At 58.0% G+C, this 19,236-nt stretch overlaps 1 protein-coding gene across 8 annotated transcripts in view; it reads right to left on the reverse strand.

Moving 5' to 3' along the window:
• Window positions 1-19,236, reverse strand: part of SCARB1 (scavenger receptor class B member 1) — a 500,386-nt gene that overhangs the window by 13,876 nt on the left and 467,274 nt on the right. For all 8 annotated transcript variants that reach the window (XM_049620662.1, XM_049620666.1, XM_049620664.1 and 5 more), the window contains 7 exons: window positions 15,860-16,017; window positions 14,048-14,189; window positions 11,658-11,861; window positions 9,989-10,084; window positions 8,412-8,527; window positions 5,946-6,112; window positions 758-876 (listed from right to left, as the gene is read on the reverse strand). In XM_049620662.1, the coding sequence (XP_049476619.1) occupies window positions 758-876; window positions 5,946-6,112; window positions 8,412-8,527; window positions 9,989-10,084; window positions 11,658-11,861; window positions 14,048-14,189; window positions 15,860-16,017 (1,002 nt within the window). The remainder of the gene's footprint in view (window positions 1-757; window positions 877-5,945; window positions 6,113-8,411; window positions 8,528-9,988; window positions 10,085-11,657; window positions 11,862-14,047; window positions 14,190-15,859; window positions 16,018-19,236) is intronic.

Below are 19,236 nucleotides of genomic sequence, written 5' to 3' on the forward strand. Positions count from 1 at the left end.
AGAGAGACAGTTGACTTAACCAGCCTGGGTTCTTAGTGAAAAGAGAGGGGGGCGGGGCAGGGGGAGAAGGTGGAGTGCCAGGGGCTGGTGAACGGAGTCAGGAGCTCCGAAAATCTGAGGGGTACGCAGAGAAATGACGTGGAACAGTGTCAGGCAGAAGAGGTTTGAAAAAAGGCCACGAGTGTCCATGCAGGAGACAGAAACCCGCAGGATTTTTAATCAACAGTGAAGGCCGCCAGGTCCAAATGGGCACCTTTTACAGTGACAGCGATACTAGGAGATAAGGCAATCAGGTAAAGATAGGCCCACGGGAGGGCCACCTCTGTGGGCCTGCTACCCTCTTCTCTTGGTCCCCACCTGCAGACAGAATGTCACAGAGGACAAATTCCCCAGAACCCAACTTATCTACAAGATATTCCAGGCTCTTGTCGGGACCTAGACATCTTTATGACATATTGGCACAGTCAGAGGGCTCTTCTGGCTAACTCCTATGCTGATAATTCTAACTGATTTACTGTCTTATGGTCCTTTCAGAAAGACAATTCCCTTGTGATGAAATAATGAATCCCTTGAACTATGGAGTCAGGGCAAAGTAGGGACTTCTGACAGCTTGGCATTCCAGAAGCTATCAATGCCAAGGAAAGCCAGGCTTCCCATCACCCCCCTACCCCACCACCAGAATAGCTCAGTGCCTGGGGGGAGGGAAGGGGGAGAAGCTGGCATCCCGCCCCCCACAGGCTGACAGGCAAGGGCTCACCGGGTGGACGTCCAGGAATAAGGAATGTTCCTCTGGGTTGGGGTGGAGGCCAAGCACTGCCTCTGCCAGCATCGGGTCGGCGTTGTAGAAGTGAGGGTGGGAGAGAAACAAGGGTGCATCTAGAAGGCAGAGGGGCGGAGAGAAGGGGGGGGCATCAGACAAGGGAGAGCGTCAGCACGTCCAAGGCTTGCTTCGTGCCAGGCTCACGGGATGAAACAGAGCCGCTGCCTACAGAGCCCGCGGATGATGACAAAATGCAAACGACAATAACTAGACAGAGAGAATCCCTTCATCTGGCCTGTAAATGCCTGTCAAGTGCCCAAGCGATGCCAGGCACTGGGAAGACACGAGCCCTGTGTCCCAGGGATGGGAACGGAGGAGCTGCTGACGTGGGTGAGGAGGTCACAGGAAGGAAAGGAGGATGGTTAAAATACGCCAGGCAGGGAAGGCCAGGGAAGGACATTTCAGGGGGAGGGTTTGGCAGAAGCAAAGGCGGGGAGGTGGGGAAATGCACATGGAGCAGACAGGGCGTGGAGGAGAATTACAGGAGTTGAGGAGAGAAAGGTAAGTCGAGGCCAGATCTGGACTTGGGTGGGGAAGGGGTATCCCGACCGCCAAGCCAAGCAGCCCAGGCTGTATTCTGCAGGCAACGCGGCAATCATCGGAGACGCTGAGAAACATGAGGCTGAACCTCCCCATCAACTGATCGAGCAAGGCAAACACCAACGCATCCTCGTATGCTCAGGACAACGTACAAAGGGCCTGACGGACAATGAGTTGACGAGGAAAAGAATGAGTCTCTGTCAAAAACCCACGAGGATCCAGAAGAGGCAAACCCTACAGACAGAATGCAGACTGAGCTCGCCAGGGGCCGGGGGAGGGGAGATGGAGAGTGGCTGGTAATGGGTATGGGTCTCTTTTCGGAAGGATGAGAACATTCTGGAACTAGACAGAGACGGGAGGTGCACAATATTGTAAATGTGCTAAATGCCACCGAACTGCATTTTTTTTTTTTTACATTTTTAAAAATGTTCATTAATTTGACAGGGGGGTGGGGACGGGCAGAGAGAGGGAGACAGAGGATCTCCGTGCTGATAGCAGACAGCCCGATGCGGGGCTCGAACTCACGAAACGTGAGATCATGACCTGAACCGAAGTCAGACACTTAACCGACTGAGTCACCCAGGCAGCCCTGGACTGAACATTTTTAAATGGTTAATTTTAGGGGCTCCTGGGTGGCTGAGTTGGTGACGTGTCTGACTCTTGATTTTGGCTCTGGTCATGATCTCGTGGTTCGTGAGTCTGAGCCCCAAAGTGGGCTCCGTCCAGACAGGGCAGAGGCTGCTTGGGATTCTCTCTCCCCCTCTCTCTGCCCCTCCCCTGCTGGTGTACTCTCTCTCAATATAAATAAATAAACTTTTAAAAAATAAAAAAAATAAAAATCTTTTAAAAAGACAGATGGGCGAGGGGCGCCTGGGTGGCTCAGTCGGTTGAGCGTCCGACTTCGGCTCAGGTCATGATCTCACGGTTCGTGAGTTCGAGCGCAGCGTCGGGCTCTGTGCGGACAGCTCAGAGCCTGGAGCCTGCTTCACATTCTGTGTCTCCTTCTCTCTCTGCGCCTCCCTGACTTGTGCTCTGTCTCTCAAAAATAAATGCAAAAAAAAAATAATAATTAAATTAAAAAAAAAAAAAAAAGATGGGCGCTGGAAAGGCCTCTTAGCACCGACAGAGACTCTGCTGGGGGTACCTGGAAGGAGGGTAAGGGACTGGGAAAGCACGAAGCCTCTCTCCCACGTTGGCAAATGTCACTTAAAGCCACCTCCTGGGACCTTCGAAGCTACCTTGAGCACCCCACCCCCAGAGACAACATCCCACAATTCGGAAAACCTCATGTCCCATTCTCCCATCTCTGCCGTGAAAGGAGACCACCAGAGCAAACACGAGGACCCCATGTTTACAGACGGCAGAAGCGAGACCCTCAGTAAGGGGGGCAGTCACCTCGTCAGGCCCTTGAGGGTCGCAAATCTCAAACAAGCCCCCGCGTGCATCCAAGCCTGGGGAAACCTAAAGTGGGTGAGACCAATGTGCCATCACTTGCTTCGGACGCTAAGCACGCTTGATTTTTCCTGGCAAGCACACATGCACGTGACCCTTTCTATTTGATTTCCAAACGGCACGGGCAATGAGTGGTCAGCCATTTACAGCTTTGTGGTGCCCCCAGCCAGACCGAAGCCCAGGATCGCCACAGATTATGACTAAGAGGCTCTGCTGAGCAAGTCTGAGGACCTTACACAGCACAGAAGTCTGAGGAGCCGAGAGTCCGGGTGCCTGTTACACGGGTCCGTGCGCTTTGTGGAATTTCAAACTGCACGTGTTGCTTGGGGACCTCTCGGTACACGTGTTCATTTCAACACAAAAGGGAGAAATCTTATTTATACCTATGTTTCAATTCTCTTGCGCTTTTTTTTTAAGTTTATTTATTTATTTGGTGGGGGGGGGGTGGGGCGGAGGAAGAGAGAGAATTCCAAGCAGGCTCCACGTTGTCAGCACAGAGCCCCACCTGGGGCTCCGACCCACGAACTGGGAGATCATGACCTGAGCCCGTATCAAGACTGGGACACTCAACCCACTGAGCCACCCGGATGCCCCTAAAATTCCCTTGCACTTTTGAGGTCGTTTGGGCAGATGTGCTAAGATGAGACCGTGCCAACCTCGTCCCTAGCCTTCCCGAGCGGATGGACATACGGTCTGCGCCTGCCGGGCACCCACTCTTTTTTCTGCAACCTAGACCCCAACCCTGGAACCAGCCCGCCCCTCACAGGCTAGGCGAGTGCTGGCCCCACCCACGGAATCAGGGGCTGAGCATGTGACACAGCCTGGCCAATCGGCATAACCCTTGGCCACGGTGATTGGGTCACAGCTGGCCGTGGATCCAAGGTGGACCGATCAGGGTGAACCCTGGGAGCTTTTGCAGGATGAGGAGGTCTTCTGTGGCCCCCTTTGTGCAGGACCCCCAGAGGGGAGCAGGGGAGCCTGGGGCCCGAGGGGAGAGCCCACCTGGCAGCAAAGCCAGCCCGGAAGAAAACCGAGCTGGCACACGGGGCGGAAGGCAGCTTCCGACGACAGCTGATCTCTGGAGCCATGCCCACGGACCCCACTGAAGGAAGAATTCAACAGAGGGCAAGGCCAGGGGGGCTCACACAAGGCCACGACAGAGGGCATTTCCAGCCCCCAGCTCTAAACCTGTCACCTACCAAGCACCCCATTCTGCCTGAGCTTGGGGACGTCGTCCAACCCGCAGACAGTCCTTCCCTCCCACAAACCCTGCTGCAAACCACCCCTCTCGGATCCCCATCTCCAGCTGGAAATGCGGCTTCGGCCCCCCACAGGCCCCCAGGAGGCAAGACCCAGTCATGTGAGGAGTGGTTTCTTGTCCCACCAACCGTGTGACCTCAGGCATGTCCCAGCCCTGAGCCCCAGTGTCCTAAGTGCAGGATACACCCACACACCCGTACCTTCAAATGCTTCACACCAGCCACAGTTCTAGAAGCTGAGGACAGAGCCCTGCCGAGAACACTTACAGTCTAGTGAAGGACACAGACCGTAAATAAAACAAAACACGCAGTCAGGGATTTCAGGGAGTGCCGAGCACCAAGAACGCAATCAAGGGTGAAGTGACAGAGAGCGGCTGGCGGGGGCAACTTCAGCATGGAAATCAGGGCAGGCCACGTGGAGGAGGTGGCATCTGAACAGACCAAAAGGAAGGGAGGGAATGATCCACATAGATCCACGTGAATATCTAGGGAAAGGACTCTGCAGGCAGGGGGACAGCTGATGCAAAGGGCCTGAGGTAGGACCAAGCTTGACAGACTCTAGAAACAGGGAGAAGACGACGGGGCTGAAGACTAGTTGGTGGGGGAAGCAGAGGAAGAAACGATGTCAGAGAAGCTGGCACGGGCCACATCCCGCAGAGCACGGAGACCAGGGTCAGGGCTCCGGCATACGTCACGGGGGAGCTGTTAGACATTCGAAGCAAAGGGCTGGCTGGCAATCCGTGTTTTGGAAAGGTCCCTCGGGCTGCTCTCTCGAACAGCATCCAACACACCTTTCCACAACGACGAACGTGTCGTCCTTCTGTGCTGGCCGTCCTGTACGGAGGTCACCAGGCACACGCGGGTGGTAAACATCCGAAAGGCGGCCAGTGCGACTAAGGCACCACCTTTTCAACCCGGTTGCATTCAAACCCGTTTCGATTTACGTAACCCCGTGGGGCCAGTGGTGAGCAACCGCACGGGGCAGACTGGGGAACAGTTGGTACGTGGGGTGACGGCAGTGCGACGTGGCGGGGGCCAAAGGGAGGGGCCCGGACCGCGAGGAGGCGGGGTCCCGGGAGGGAGGACGGACCCCCTTCACTGCTCCATCCACAAGCAGAGGCTTCCTCTCCTCCCAACATGGGACAAAGGGCCCTTCCCACGAGGCCGCGTCCTCAAGGCACGTCTCCTGGTGTGGCAGGCACAACGAGGCCCTCCCCAAACACGTCCGTGGAGCCCGTGAAAACGTTAGCCTCCCCACGGCCAAGGGGGCCGAAGGACGCAGGTGGAATTAAGGCTGCTAATCGGCTAGCCTTTAACTCAGGGCGTGTGGCCCGGATTACCCCCCGGGGGGCCCGGGATGGTCTCCGGGGTCTTCAAACTGGAAGAGGGAAGCAGGAGAGATGTGGGATCAGAGATGATCGTGGACGTGGGGCCAGAGACAAGTGGTGTCGCTGGCGGTGAGGCTGGAGACGGGGGCCAGGAACCAAGGGATCCCGGGGGCCTCCCAAGGGCACAGCGGCCCGTGGCTCCCCCCTCGAGTGTCCAGCCAGGAAGCTGTCAGCCCGCGGGCATCTGGGCCCTCGCCTGGGGAGGCCTGCGTCGCACCGTCAGAGGCGATAAATTCGCTGTCGCTCTCGGCCCCTAAGGTTGTGGGAATTCGTGCCGACGGCCACTAATCTACGCGGCGTATTGCTTTTTCAGATTATCTGTCTACTGCCCTCCTTATCTCCGGCCAATTAATGGAATTATCAAGAGTAAAGAGGCCAGAGATTAGACAGACGGCGGGGGCCGTAGGGACAGAGAGATGCCTGGCGGCGTCGGGCTACACCCTCCCGCCCACCCTCCCGGGGGACGAGAGGCAGAGAGGCACGTACTGAACCTGCAGGTGCTGATGTTCTGAATCCCAGACTCCAGGCAGGGGCAGAAGCCCTCGTTGGGCGGGTAGATGGAGCCGTTGGCAAACAAGGTGCTGGGGGCCACGAAGCGATAGGTGGGGATGCCTTCGAACACCCCTGACTCCTTGTAGACCAGGTTCATGGACCTGTGGGGGACAGACGGGGTACAGGATGACGTCCCGCACGTCGCGGCTAGACCGGTCCCGCTGAAGGCGACCCCAGCTGAGCCCCTCCTCACTGCACTGTCTCCACCTGCCCTGCCACCCCCCCCCACCCCCCACCGCCCCCAGGTCCCAGCAGCTGCCTCCGTCTCTCAGCCGGGGGCTTGCCAATCGCTCCCCCCGCCTCCCCGCCCACACCCATCTGGTCTCCACAAGCAGATGGCAGTTTAAAATAAGAACACAGTCACGTCCCCACGTGAAGTCACAATGGCTTCCCGGGGCGCCCGGGGGGCCCAGTCGGTTGAGCGTCCGACTTCCGGCTCAGGTCGCGATCTCGCGGTTCGTGGGTCCGAGCCCCGCGTGGGGCCCTGTGCTGACAGCTCGGAGCCTGGAGCCTGTTTCGGATTCTGTGTCTCCCCCTCTCTCTGCCCCTCCCCCTCTCACACTCTCTCTCAAAAATAAATAATAAACATTTTAAAAAGTGCAATTGCTTCCAGTATTTTTTTTTTCTAATTTTTTTTTAACACTTATTTATTTTTGAGAGACAGAGCATGAGCAGGGGAGGGGCAGAGAGAGAGGGAGACACAGAATCCGAAACCGGCTCCAGGCTCGGAGCTGTCAGCACAGAGCCCGAGGCGGGGCTCGAACTCACAGACCGCGAGATCATGACCTGAGCTGAAGCTGGACGCTTAACCGACTGAGCCACCCAGGCGCCCCTTTAATGTTTATTTTTAAGAGAGACAGTGTGTGAGCAGGGGAGGGGCGGAGAGAGAGGGAGACACAGAATCCAAAGCAGGCTCCAGGCTCCGAGCCATCAGCATAGAGCCCGACTCGGGACCTGAACCCACAGACCACGAGACCATGACCTGAGCTGAAATCAGACATTAAACCACCTGAGCCGCCCAGGCGCCCCATCAATTGCTTCCAGTCTTATCTAGAATACGATCTGCTGTTCTCACGACGGTCCAAAGGCCTCTTTGGGGTCCAGCCCCTTTACAGCACCCCACGGGCCCCCTGGCTGTGGCTCAGACGTGCTCCCTCCTGCCCCTGGTCCTTTTCCTCCATCCGGCCTCCCCGGGCTGATCACACATCAGCTTCAGTTCTGCACACACGTGGTGACTGAGCCGCCACGGCCTCAGCCAGCGGCACCGTGTCCCCCACCCTGTTCTCCCTGCCGTGTTTCTCGAAGGCACTTCTGAACTTGAATATGGACTCTGGATTACAACCATGCTGTCCACGGAGGCCATCTGTCGCACACGCCCCTCGGATGGGGCGAGTCTGGGTGTGGCCCGCCGTAAGCATAAAACACATTCCACATTTCTACAGCTTGTTACAAAAAAATTTTTTAAAAAAACAGTAACACATCTCAGTAACATTTGACGTTGCTTACAGGCCAATGTGGTAACGTTTTGGGTACAGTTGGGTCAAATAAAACCTATCGTTAAAATTAACTTCGTGTCCGTCTTGCTACTTTTTTTTAACGCAGCCACTAGAAAATCTAAAATTGCAGACAGGACTCGCGTTCCTAGGGGACAGCAGCGGCCCAGACAACAGTGTTAAGGTGGACGCTAGATTTCTTCATTTTCATGACGGTAATGTGGTCGCGCAAGAAAACGTCCTTGTTTTTAGAAAACGCTCCCTGAGGTACTGAGGCGTCCAACTTACTCTCGGACGGTCCCGGGGGGCTGAGCAGTGACGAGAGAGCGGATGGGGCAGGAGAGAAATGACCGCCAAAACTGAGGGAAATGGCACCTGCTTGCGGCTTTTCTCTGGGTTGAAATTTCTCGTTTTAAAAAGTAAACAGAGGCACAGCAAAGGCGGCTCCAGCAGAGGGGTCTCTCAGAGGAGAGCTCTGTCTATTCTCACCCTCACTGGGGCCCCCAGAATCCACCGGGCCTCCAAGGCCACACTCTGGAGCCCAAAGAGGCTGTCGGACGCGCGACTAGCGATCTGAGCATCCAAATGGACAACAGGGCAGCTGGACGGATGCCGCAGGGAACCAGTGCTCACCCCATTCCCAGCCCTCGGGACCTGATGGCTTCCTGCCCCTTACCAGCATGCCGACCCCTGCCCGCAGCCTCTCGGGGTGCAGGAGGGGTGTGGCCCTTCACGGTGTAACCAAAGAGGGTTCCGGACCGTGCCAAGGGCCCAGGAACACACAAAGAGCCAAACGTGCTTCCCAAGCACACGCGAAAAGCCACTCGGTTAGGCCGTGAGCGTCCACAAAGCCAACTTCCGCTGCCCGGGGAAGGCCCAGGATGACCCAGGATGTCCCAGCAATTACCGGCAGGCCTCGGGGCTGTAGAATTCCAGTGAGGTCTCAGGAGTCATGAACGGCGCCCACATCTGTCCAGACGTCCCATTGATCATGTTGCACTGGTCAGAATGCCAGTATTTGACCTGCGGGGAAGCGTTCGGACGCGCCCATTGAGCTCCGCGATGACCACACCCGACCTGGGGCGGCGACCGCACGGGGCCCCGGGGAGAAGGGCACCCACCACTCCATTCCAGAAGCCGGTCCCCTCGGGGAGGGGAGCGGGCGGCCGCACGGACAGCCAGAGAGCGTCGGTTGTGGCTCCCCGCTCGCTAACACGGACCCTCGAACGGGCACCTTTGCCCCGGGGACTCGGTGACTTTATCTGTAAAATCACCCCCATCTCCAAGGGGCACAGTGAGCAGGAGAGGAGGGAGGTGAGAGGTGAGACTCTGGCATCCTCACCATTCAGAGAGGATGTCACCAGAACACAGATAAGGGAGGGGGTAAGTGAAATATTTACCGTATTTACTGTGAAACATCTACGGTAAGCAAAATATTTAAAATCATAATGGTGCCCCCGTCCCCCAGGGGGCGATCTCAACCCAGCAGCCGCCTCTGGGAAGTGAGGCCTGGAAAGAACAAAACAGACCCCTCCCCTTCTGGCCCTCTGTTGTGTGCACCCGCGTATCTGTGCGTTGAAAACACAAGCCAGAGAAGGCGGAGAGCCTCCGCTGGGAAGGGTTGTTACCGGCTGCAAATGGTGATCTGGCCGCTCCGGGCATGGACCAGGGGGGCGGGGGGGGGGGGGATCGCTGGGGCCCCCAGGTCACGGTGAGCGCTTGGCAGGTGTGAACAACATTTGCATCCATAACAAGAAAAGGCAAGTAAGGTGGAAAACAGCAAGTTGCGGGCCAACGCATTTCGTCACGTTCGAAGGAGCACACCCACCTTGCACGCGGGCGTGGAAGGGACAGAGGAGGACAGGAAGACCCCATACTGCACACCGTGGACTCCCCGCTGTGCCCCAGAGCAGGGGGGCCGGCGTGTGGAGCGGTGCAAGGGGCACTTAATCTGTCTCTACTGGTTTGTCGTTTCTCGGTTTTAATTTTTATAGCCGGCTCCCAGCTGTCAGCCCAGAGCCCGACGCGGGGCTCGAACTCACAAACCGTGAGATCCTGACTGGAGCCGAAGTCGGACTCTTAACCGACCGAGCCACCCAGGCGCCCCTCTGTTGTCTTATCTTTTTAATGTGAGCGTCTTCCCGTGTTCCTAGTGTAATTATATCTTTTAATGCAATGGGTGGTTATAGGATCAGCGTAGTCTCTTTGAAGTGGTTTTGTAAATTCGACAAAAGGAAAGAAAGAACTCCCTTCCTGGTATACACTAGGTGCTACATAAGTAGAGCTTCTATTCCCCACCCGCCCGTTCAGAACCAAGAGCTACTTGAACCCCGACCACAGGCAAAATCCCCGACTTCGAGAACGGTCTCCACTCCAGAGAGGAACACGCTCCGGAGTTCCAAGAGAAACAAGGAGCCCAGCACAGGTGGCCTCTGTGGCTCCCACCCGGCCCCCGAGCAGGAGGGCACCGCCCCTTGCCCTCACCTTGCTAAGTCCGTTCCACTTGTCCACGAGGTGGATCCTGCTGAAGTCTTTGACCCCCGTGAACACGGTGAAGAGCCCGGAATTGGAGTTGTTCAGCTGCGGACAGAGAACAGCGTCTTTAAGCCTCGCGACAGGGGCAGAGGCCCCGGGGCCCGGCCCTCGATCACTCCCGTTTATTTAGAGGCCGTTCCCCGCTTCACCCAGGGGACAGGGGCCTCGATATCTTGTTCACTGCTGCCTCCCGGTGCCTGGGTCCCTGAAGTGGCCAAAAACAGCAGACGGCCCCCTGGTCACCCACACTGGACACAGCATACAAGCCAGGAGCGAACTTAACTGTTTCGAGCCTCTGAGGTTCTGGGGCTGCTTATTACACAGCATAACCTGGTCTATCCTAACGGATACAGGACCTAATGTTTGTTATCGAGCAGGTTCTGGACAGAAAGCCCCAGGCTCTGGCACTCTGAGGAGATTTCCTAGAAACAGATTTCTAATTCACACACAAAGCACACAAAGAAATGAGTGACCGTGGGGTGAAATCTAGAAGCCTCCCCTTCCTCCTTCGTAACAAAACCCAAACCTTACTCAGGGCATCAGCGCAGAAGCTGCGGCCTTTAGCCTTTTCGGCTGCGTTTCCCCACTTCCCTTGCAGTTAGGCGCGGCCACTTGACGAAGTTCTGGCCAAGGGAAAGCAAGTGGAAATCGGTTTCCTCCCTCCCAAAGAAGGAGACAGCTGGGTCATGTTGCTTCGTCCTCAACTCCCTTGCCTCCCTCTCCATCCCCAACCGCTCCTTCCTTCCCATTCTGCTTCCCGGAGGGTGGGTGCGACCGCAGGCGCTCTGGCAGCCACATGGGACCATGTGGTAATCTGGAGTACGAAAACCACACCGTAAGGATGGGAGAGCAGAGTAGTAGGAAAACACTCTGGATCCCTGAAGGCTATGAAGACACCACACCAACACTGAACAGTCACTGCTGGGATGTTATTTCGGCGTTTCCGTCATACGCAAACATAGATTACGTGGCTGCTACTCGCTTCGCAATAATTCTCACTTGTTTACGAGTCTATAAGACGCTTTGAAAGGAATCATGTCACTTAACCCCAAACTTGCCAGCTTACCCACCCACTCAGGACCTGCCAAAACGTAGTGAGTGTCTATCACGTGCCAGGGGCGGAATCCCAGCCTGCCTCCCCCGCGCCCCCCAACACAGAGCAGCAGCGCCCAAAGGGGAGGCTGAGGCTGGAGCCACTCGGAGGGCTCGCTGAAACCCGCGGCTGAGGGACCCAAGGTCAGGCTGTCCGTCGGCCCAGGGCTCAGGAGCCCAATCCCTACCGGACTATCAGGGGTCGAGATCAAGAGGAAGCAGGCAGCCCGGGGCAGCGTCAGGGTCAACACTCTTGACCCGCCTGCCCGGCCGCCGGTCTCCGTTCGTCCACCGGCAGCCGCAAGCGTCCAGCCGCACCTGAGCACAGGCCTGGAGTTTCCAGTCTGATGGGCCAGCAAACTCTCTGCTTGTCCTAAGCCACTTTGAGTTAGGTTTTCTGCCCTTGACAACCCAATGCCCCCAGGTCCCCGGCCAGCCCGAAAAGCAGGCCGCTGACCCATCTTCCAGACCGTGGCAACGGAGGACACGACCCAAGCCCCCGAACTGCTGGCCGAGCCGCACTTACCTCCGCAAAGAGCCCAAACTTGCCCTTGAAGGGAAACATGTTTGGCAGGTACTTGTTGACGAGGTGCACCAGAGGGTCCTCGTAGCCCCACATGATCTCGCCCACGGTGCGGTTCATGAAGGCACGCTCTCCGAGGGTGCTGAACGCCAAGGTCATGATCAGCTTCAGGCTCATGGGCTTGTTCTCCATCATCATCGCCGCACCCTGCAGAGCCCGGGGACACCACAGGCTAGATGCCACGGGTCCGTCCACCCTGGACGTCACGCCGGGCCCAGGCCAGCGCACCACCTGTTCCCGTACGGTCTGAGAGCCAAGAACATTTTTGTATATTTTTCACGTTTACTCATTTTTGAGAGAAAGACCGCAGGGCAGGGGCAGAGAGAGAGAGAGAGAGAGAGAGGGAGGGAGAGGGAGACAGAGACTCCGAAGCAGGCTCTGTGCTGACCGCAGGGAGCCCAGCGCGGGGCTCGAACTCACAAACCACGAGACCACGGCCCGAGCCGGAGTCGGGAGACTCGACCGGCCGAGCCACCTGGGAGCCCCGTAAGTTTACGTTTTCAAACGGTTGAAGAAAAGAGTATTCAAAACAATGAACATGATAGGAAACGCACATTCAGTGTCCATATGAAACAAAGTTTCATTGGAACGTAGCCACCTCTACCCATTTGTGTTGTCTTTGGCTGTTTGTGCATTGGCAGGCAGAGCTGAACGGTTGCAACACAGACTACGTGGCCCTCGGAGCCTAAAATATTTACTATCTGGCCCGTTACAGAAGTTTGCTCCCCTGTTCAAAACACGTAAAAGCACACGTGTGTAAGTGGGGTGTGCATGCAAGGCCCGCTCCTTTATAAATGGTGATAGCCTTCTGCTTGTGTTCTGTACCCGCCTTTCTCCCCCTTGGATATACCTTAGGGACTGCTCTGAGCCACCACCTACGGCCCCGCCCCCTGCCCCCAGGTCCCGGGTCCCCGTCCCCGCCCACCGCCCGCATCCCCGCCCCCTGCTGCCGGGCCAGGTCCTAGCACCCCCTGGCTGCAATAAACCACCGCAACGAAACCGCACACGATGGAACAATATTTAGGTTGTTTCTGGAATCTGCTCTGACGAGGTTGCCAAAATGAATATCCGCAGGTACAAACATCTTCTGTGTGTGTTAGGCTATCAGGAGGACACATTCCTACCCGTGGAGCTTCTGAGGTCGGAAGCAAGGTGCAATTTCTATTTAAAGTCACTACCCTCCCGGTAGGACAGGACGTGAGCGTGTCCGTTTCCACGAATGCTCACGAACCCTGGGAGTTACCGGGAGGGCTGTGCCCACCTGATCGGTGGGGCAAAGCGTCTCCGCTGCCAAAGCTTAAGGATCTAACTCTGGGGGAGGCAGCTGTGAAGCTTCGGGATGCATTCATTCCCCTGTCCCGTCCGTCCAACGGACTCGGCAGGTGAGCTCGCCTCGGACCCAGGGCCCAGCCGAGGGCCGGCCCCCGGATCACCGACAAGTAGACAAGGTAACGTGTGTAAGGCCCATCAACACTAACGTGTTAGCAGAGCATTAACACGACAGGCGTGAGCCCCCTCTCTCTAGAAAGGCCTGCTGGCAAAACTGGCCCTTGGCCGCCATCTGGGAACTCGGGTTTGCAGGGGTTCCCACCCCTCTCTGACTGATAAGGGTGGGGGTGGGGGGCTCTCTGTGCCTGGACTCCTTGTACAAACAGTATGATTTACGCCGACCACTGCTTTCCTTCCGGGGATCTGGATTTCGGTGGGTGCCAGGCAGAAGGTGCCTCCGTGACCAGCCCCCGATAAAAGCCCTGGGGACGGAGTGTCTAGAGGTCTCCCGGGGGATAAGCCTTCATTCACGTGCGCTGTCACAGCCTGTTGCCAGGGGACGTGGGGGAGTCCTGGCCTCCACCCCACACGCCTTTTTCCCTTTGCTGATTTTGTGCCGCACCCTCCCTCCGTAACAGATCACAGTGGACTCCCGCGAGCCCTCCCAGGGAGTCGGCGAGCCTGGAGGCGGGCTCGGGGACCCCAGCCCACGGGCACACAGTCAGCAAGCCCAGCGACGACTGTGGCCCAGCTGCAGGGGACGGAGGCCCCGCCTGCAAACGCTGCAGACAGTGACACGACCTGGGGGCGCCCGAGGAAGTCCCCCACCAGCACCTCCGTTTGGAGATGTTAGATTTGCAGACGACGAAAGGACACACAAGGACTTGGGCCGGGCCCCCCAAGCCAGTAAGAAAGGACGCACCTGGGAAACTCAATGGGCTGAGAGCCGGGCCCCACGCAGGACGGCCCTGAGCAGGGGGCAGGCGAGAAGAGAGACGGAGACCCGCAGGGACGGGGAGGAGGGCCGGCGGCGGGGGCGGGGGGCGCGGCTGGGGCAGCCTTACCAAGACCAGGATGTTGGGCATGACGATGTAGTCACTCTCCAGGCCGTGGGACCTGTCAGGCTGGAACTGGAAACTGCGGTACTCGAGGAATGACACGGTGTCATTGTCATTGAAGGTGATGTTGCTCTTGTGCCTGAACTCCCTGTGGGCGGGGAAGTCGGGGTCAGCGGGTCCCGGCCGCACGGGGACGCAGCACCCGCCGGGAGCCACAGGGCCCCCGGCCCGCCTTCCCTGAGCCCACCGTGAGAACGGGCGCCCAAGCCTCCGCGGGGCTCCTCGGGGCCACCCCCAAGAGCACCCGGATCCCAACACACCCCCCACACCGGCCTGGCCGAGTGCCACCTCCTTCACAGCCTCCCCCCACTGCCCCGGGCAGGCGGCTGCTTCTCCGAGGGACGCAGTGTGGCGCGGTGGTTGGGAATGTGCACTCTGGGGACACAGGGCCCAGGCTCGAACCCTGCCTCTGTCACTTACTACCGGGGCCTCGGTTTTCCCGTCTATAAAATGGGAGCGATGACAAGACCCGCTTCGTAGGGCTGTGTGACGGCTGAGTGGGTCGGTGCCCGTCAACCCACCCGACAGCGGCCCAAAGCACAGGAGACGCTACGTAAGTCTCAGCCGCTTCGATCCGTTATTGTCCCGTTTAACCCATTCTCTACAAGGCACCCGGACAAAGTCTGAAAAGTGGAAACTCTCTCCCCAACAAGCCTTCTTTGCGGACAAGGTAAAATCAAGCCCCTAGCGTGGCCCCCAAGGTCCCCGACACCCAACCCCATCCAATGCTCTGGCCTTGTCTCTGCCACTCTCCCCCTGTCACTCACACCAGACCAGCGACACAGGCCTTCTCCTTCCCGGACTACCAGACTCTGCCTGCCTCAGGGCCTTTGCACCTGCCGCCGCCTCTGCTTGGGGCCCTCCTCCCCCCAGATCTTCAGATAGCGGCACCCCCTTCTCACCACCCAGGCCTCGGGAAGCGCTCCACTGGTAGAGGTCCCCCCCCCCGTGACCCTCCAGTTAGGCCAACCCCGCCCACACCCATCCCTCCAGCACTTCTCCAGGCTTCCCCTGCGTGGCTCTCACCACACTTACGGCCACCTGATTGGCCCGCATGTTTACTCTCGTTGGATGTCAGCTCTGCGAGGCAGGGGCTTGGGTCTGCCTCTCACAGCGACTGGCACGGTGCCCAGCACGCAGGGGCTGCTCAGTAAATGCTTCCGGAAGGAAGAAATCAGTAGGAACTTTGGCAAAGCGGGCTCAGCCCCGAAGCCTTTCACGGACCAGCCCGGTCGGCAGTTCTGCGACGTGACTCGTCCCAGAAGGCAGAACGGGCAGGAGCCGGGAACCGGGTCTCACGCTGGAACAGCCCTCCCTCGTCTCTCGGAAAACCGCTCCGGCCGATTCAACGAGCTGCGCTCTCCCAAAGACCATGACCCATCGAAGAGGGTCACGCAGCAACCGTAATAATACGCCAGCAGCTAATGTTTACTGGGCAGACGCCGTCCGAAGGGCCCCCCCGCGATCTCGTCCGGTCCTCAAAACCTCACAGCCACCCCAGGGTGGATACGGTTACCGTCAACTTACAGACGGCAACACTGAGGCACGAGGAAAGACCGCCCCGTCCTGCAATCAGAAAGCCAGTTTTTAAACCCGGGAGGTGTCTCCCCAGAGTGCACAGTCCCAACCACTAGGGCACTGGACTGGAGAAAGCCAGACCGACCTTAAGCAAGCCTCTCCGCTCCCGGGGGCCTCGGTTTCCTCAACTGTCAAATGGGGTGACGACCCGGACCCCCCCCCAGTCCCCTCCGTCCTCACCTGTACACGTAGGGCCCGCGCTCCCGCACCTGCGGCTTCTCGCCCAAGAGGATGGCGCTGGGGTTGACCACGTCGAAGAAGTAGACGGACAGGTAGAAGGGGACGGGGATCTCCTTCCACATGTTGAAGGACAAGCTGCTGGGGTCGATGCGCACATTCTGTGGGGGCAAAACGAACACGTCCGTGAGGAGCGTGACCCGGGTCCCCACAGGTGCCCACCCCACCGGGCGGCTAGAACAGCGGCCCGGAGCCAGGCTGCACCCACCGCCGGGCCACACCCAGGCACCACTGCTCTGGAGTGTTCGTTCATCGGCGAGATACTCCTACTATTGTTTTTGCCTTTTTTAAAGATTTTTTTTTTAACGTTTACTTATTTGTTTTTGAGAGACAGAAAGAGCAAGCACAAGTGGGGGAAGGGCACAGCGAGCGAGCGAGCGAGAGAGAGAGAGAGAGACACACACACACACACACACACACACACACACAGAATCCGAAGCAGGCTCCAGGCTCCGAGCTGTCCGCACAGAGCCCGACGCGGAGCTCGAACCCATGAACCGTTAAGATCGTGACCTGAGCCGAAGTCGGAGGCTTAACCGACTGAGCCCCCCAGGAAGCCCCTGCTGGTATTTTCCATGTGTGTTTTAGTAACAGGCCAGGAGGGGCCTGCTGCTGGACTGCAGACTCGTGGGCTCCATGTGGCCAAAGGCATCATTCATTCATTCAACAAACTTTTCCTGAGCACCTGCTACATACCAGCCACTCTTCTAAGAGCTGGGGATACCAGAGAGAACAAGACAGACCCCAATGCCCAGCGTCGTGGCCTCTTTAACCTAGCCGGGGAAAGGCAGGTATTGCGCACGAAGGTAAAAGGCGGGCCGTGTGAGAGGCGGCGATAGGGAAGGGGATTGCAACTTTAAACGGAGTAGACAGGTGAAACGCCAGCAAAAATAGAACAAAAACAAACACAGAATAAAAACAAAGGGCAGTGAGGGGAACGCGTGGATTTGGTGGGAGGAGGACGGCACACAGATGCAATGTCCAGTGCAAAGGCCCTGAGGCAGGGAGGTGCTGAGACAGAGCCGAAGAAAACAGGTCTGCAGTCTGTCTGTCAGATGCACTGGCCTCTAATCCCTGCCTCCCTCCTCAGCTCTGCAAGCCCTGCTCTAGTGTCACAGGGAGGTCCCCCCGGGACCACCCAACCCACCCGCCAACGTGGCCCGGCCACATCACGGGCCCCTGAAGGCTCAGAGCCTGGGTCTGTCACAGGGAGCCAGCCCATGAGACAGATGCCCAATGTCACAAAGTTAGGTACAACACGGCATGTGTCACCTTCCACGTTCCTTTGAACATGGCCTTCCAGAACAAGGACAGCCACCCCCCATCTGTGCCCAAACAGCCAGAACCAACAGGCAGAGGCTACAGCCGCACGTTCGGGTCCAGGAGGCAGAAGGCGGGAGTTGGCCAGCCAGGCCCCGCCCTCTGTCCCCAACAGGCAGACTCGGGAGAGGAGCGGATTTGAAGGCAGCCGGATCCCAGGACCACGCGGGCAAGACAGTCATCTCTGAGCCTCGGTTTTCCCATCTGTACAATGGGCGCCAGTGACTCAGCTGTGTCTCGTTTGACCGACATGGCAATGAAATGAAGACGGGTTGAATTCATTGCCAAGAATAAAAAACCGGAAGACTGACCACAAAATCTGGATTTCAGGCTGTCGTAATCACCTGTTGACAAACACATCTTCCCTACCAGCCACGGAAGCCACAGGGACCATGTTTATGACGCGACCTGTGATACACGCAAATAGAGCTGACTCACAAATGTGATCTGAGCGAAGGATTCCATGGCATCTCCGAACTGCTTCCATAGCGACAATTTCTTTTTCAAAATCAAACGCTCCTGGGAGCCAAATCACACACCTCGGGCCACCGCTGGCTCCCGGGCCACCCCTGTGCCACGCCCGCCGGGGCACCGTCTGGAGGAGGGCGGCCCCACAGCTCCTGTGGGCGCGGGCTGGGCGAGAGGCTGCTGGGGGGGAACGGGGGGTCGCCCAGCGTGGAAATCCTCAAATCTGCAACAGGCCCACAGGGAGGGAGTCCCGACGCGGCCGTCTCAGCCATCGCCTCCCCCAACGGAAAAGACACACACGGGGCTAGTGACCAGGGGTCCCTGCCTGTCCTGGCTTCCGCCAGGAGAGAACGCGACGTCGGTCCCAGCTCCTTCCTCCTGTGTGTGTGTGATAAAAACACGTAAGAGCAGATCTGCCCTCTTAACAAATATTTAAGGAGAGGACGCAGTCCTCTTAACTGGAAACGCTGTGGCGTATGGGAGATTGCCGGGCTTGCCGGGCTTGCTGGGCTTGCGAAACGAAAACAGCAGCAAAGTTGTGGAGGGGGGTCTTTCCACACACAGCGCGGCGACGGGCTGGAGGGCGAACACTTCCCGCAAACTCGAGTTGTACGCGCTGAATACGTACAGCTCTTTAGAACGTCAATCATACCTCAAGCGAGGGGTTTTAAAAAACGAAGAGTGTTTCCGCTTCCTGCCTCCCCTCCCTCCCCAGCCCTGTTTCTCAGCCGGACCCGGAGAAGCCCTGGGAACTCCAGCATCCCAGAAGCCCACCCCACGTTCCTCGTCCGCTGTCCAGCTCACCCTGCCCTAGGGACAAATCACGACCCAAGAAATGAACCTCCAGGCAAAGCCACGTGTCCCTCCCTCTCTCTCTCCAGCAGAAGGGGCTTCTAGTTCTGGGGTTCCACCCCATTCACCCGCTCACTCACAGGGAACGTTCGATGACCCAGCTCTGCCTTCTGGCTGGGTGACGGTGGGTAAGTCATTGCTCCTCTGCGAACCCTCAACCTCCACATCCATACAATGGGCACGAGGGTAGGGTCCACCTCGCAGAGCTGGGGTGAGGCTTACGTGCGTCTGTAGAGGTAGAGTGCTCAGAACAGGGTATGGCAGAGCCCGGGGCATCCGGAAGGTCAGCCAAGCAGTCACCCGGCATGAAGTGACCGACCCTTCTTCCTCCCCGGCACTGTCGCTGCCCCACCCCCCACCCTCAGGAGGGGGCAGACTTTGCACTGGTTTTGATCGGCATCGGGACAGAGGCATCTGGACAGCAGCGCTAGCCAAGCTCACGGCCTTTTGCCTGATATGACAGAGTCTGGCCCCCTCCCCCTCCCCCTCCCCCCAAGGTCAAAGATCACAGCCCGGAACACAAAGACTTGGGAGAGAGGGCCAAGGTGAGCCCTTGCCAGGCACCACCGCCGCTCACCGAACCAGACCCGCCAGGAGCCCATTCCTGGACGGTCAGAGAGGCCGCCCGGAACAGGGGACACGTGAGCCCAGTACCGAAAGAGTGAGCTGGGCTTTGCCGG

Source organism: Panthera uncia, assembly GCF_023721935.1.
Source record: "Panthera uncia isolate 11264 chromosome D3 unlocalized genomic scaffold, Puncia_PCG_1.0 HiC_scaffold_9, whole genome shotgun sequence".
NCBI classification, from domain to species: domain Eukaryota; kingdom Metazoa; phylum Chordata; class Mammalia; order Carnivora; family Felidae; genus Panthera; species Panthera uncia.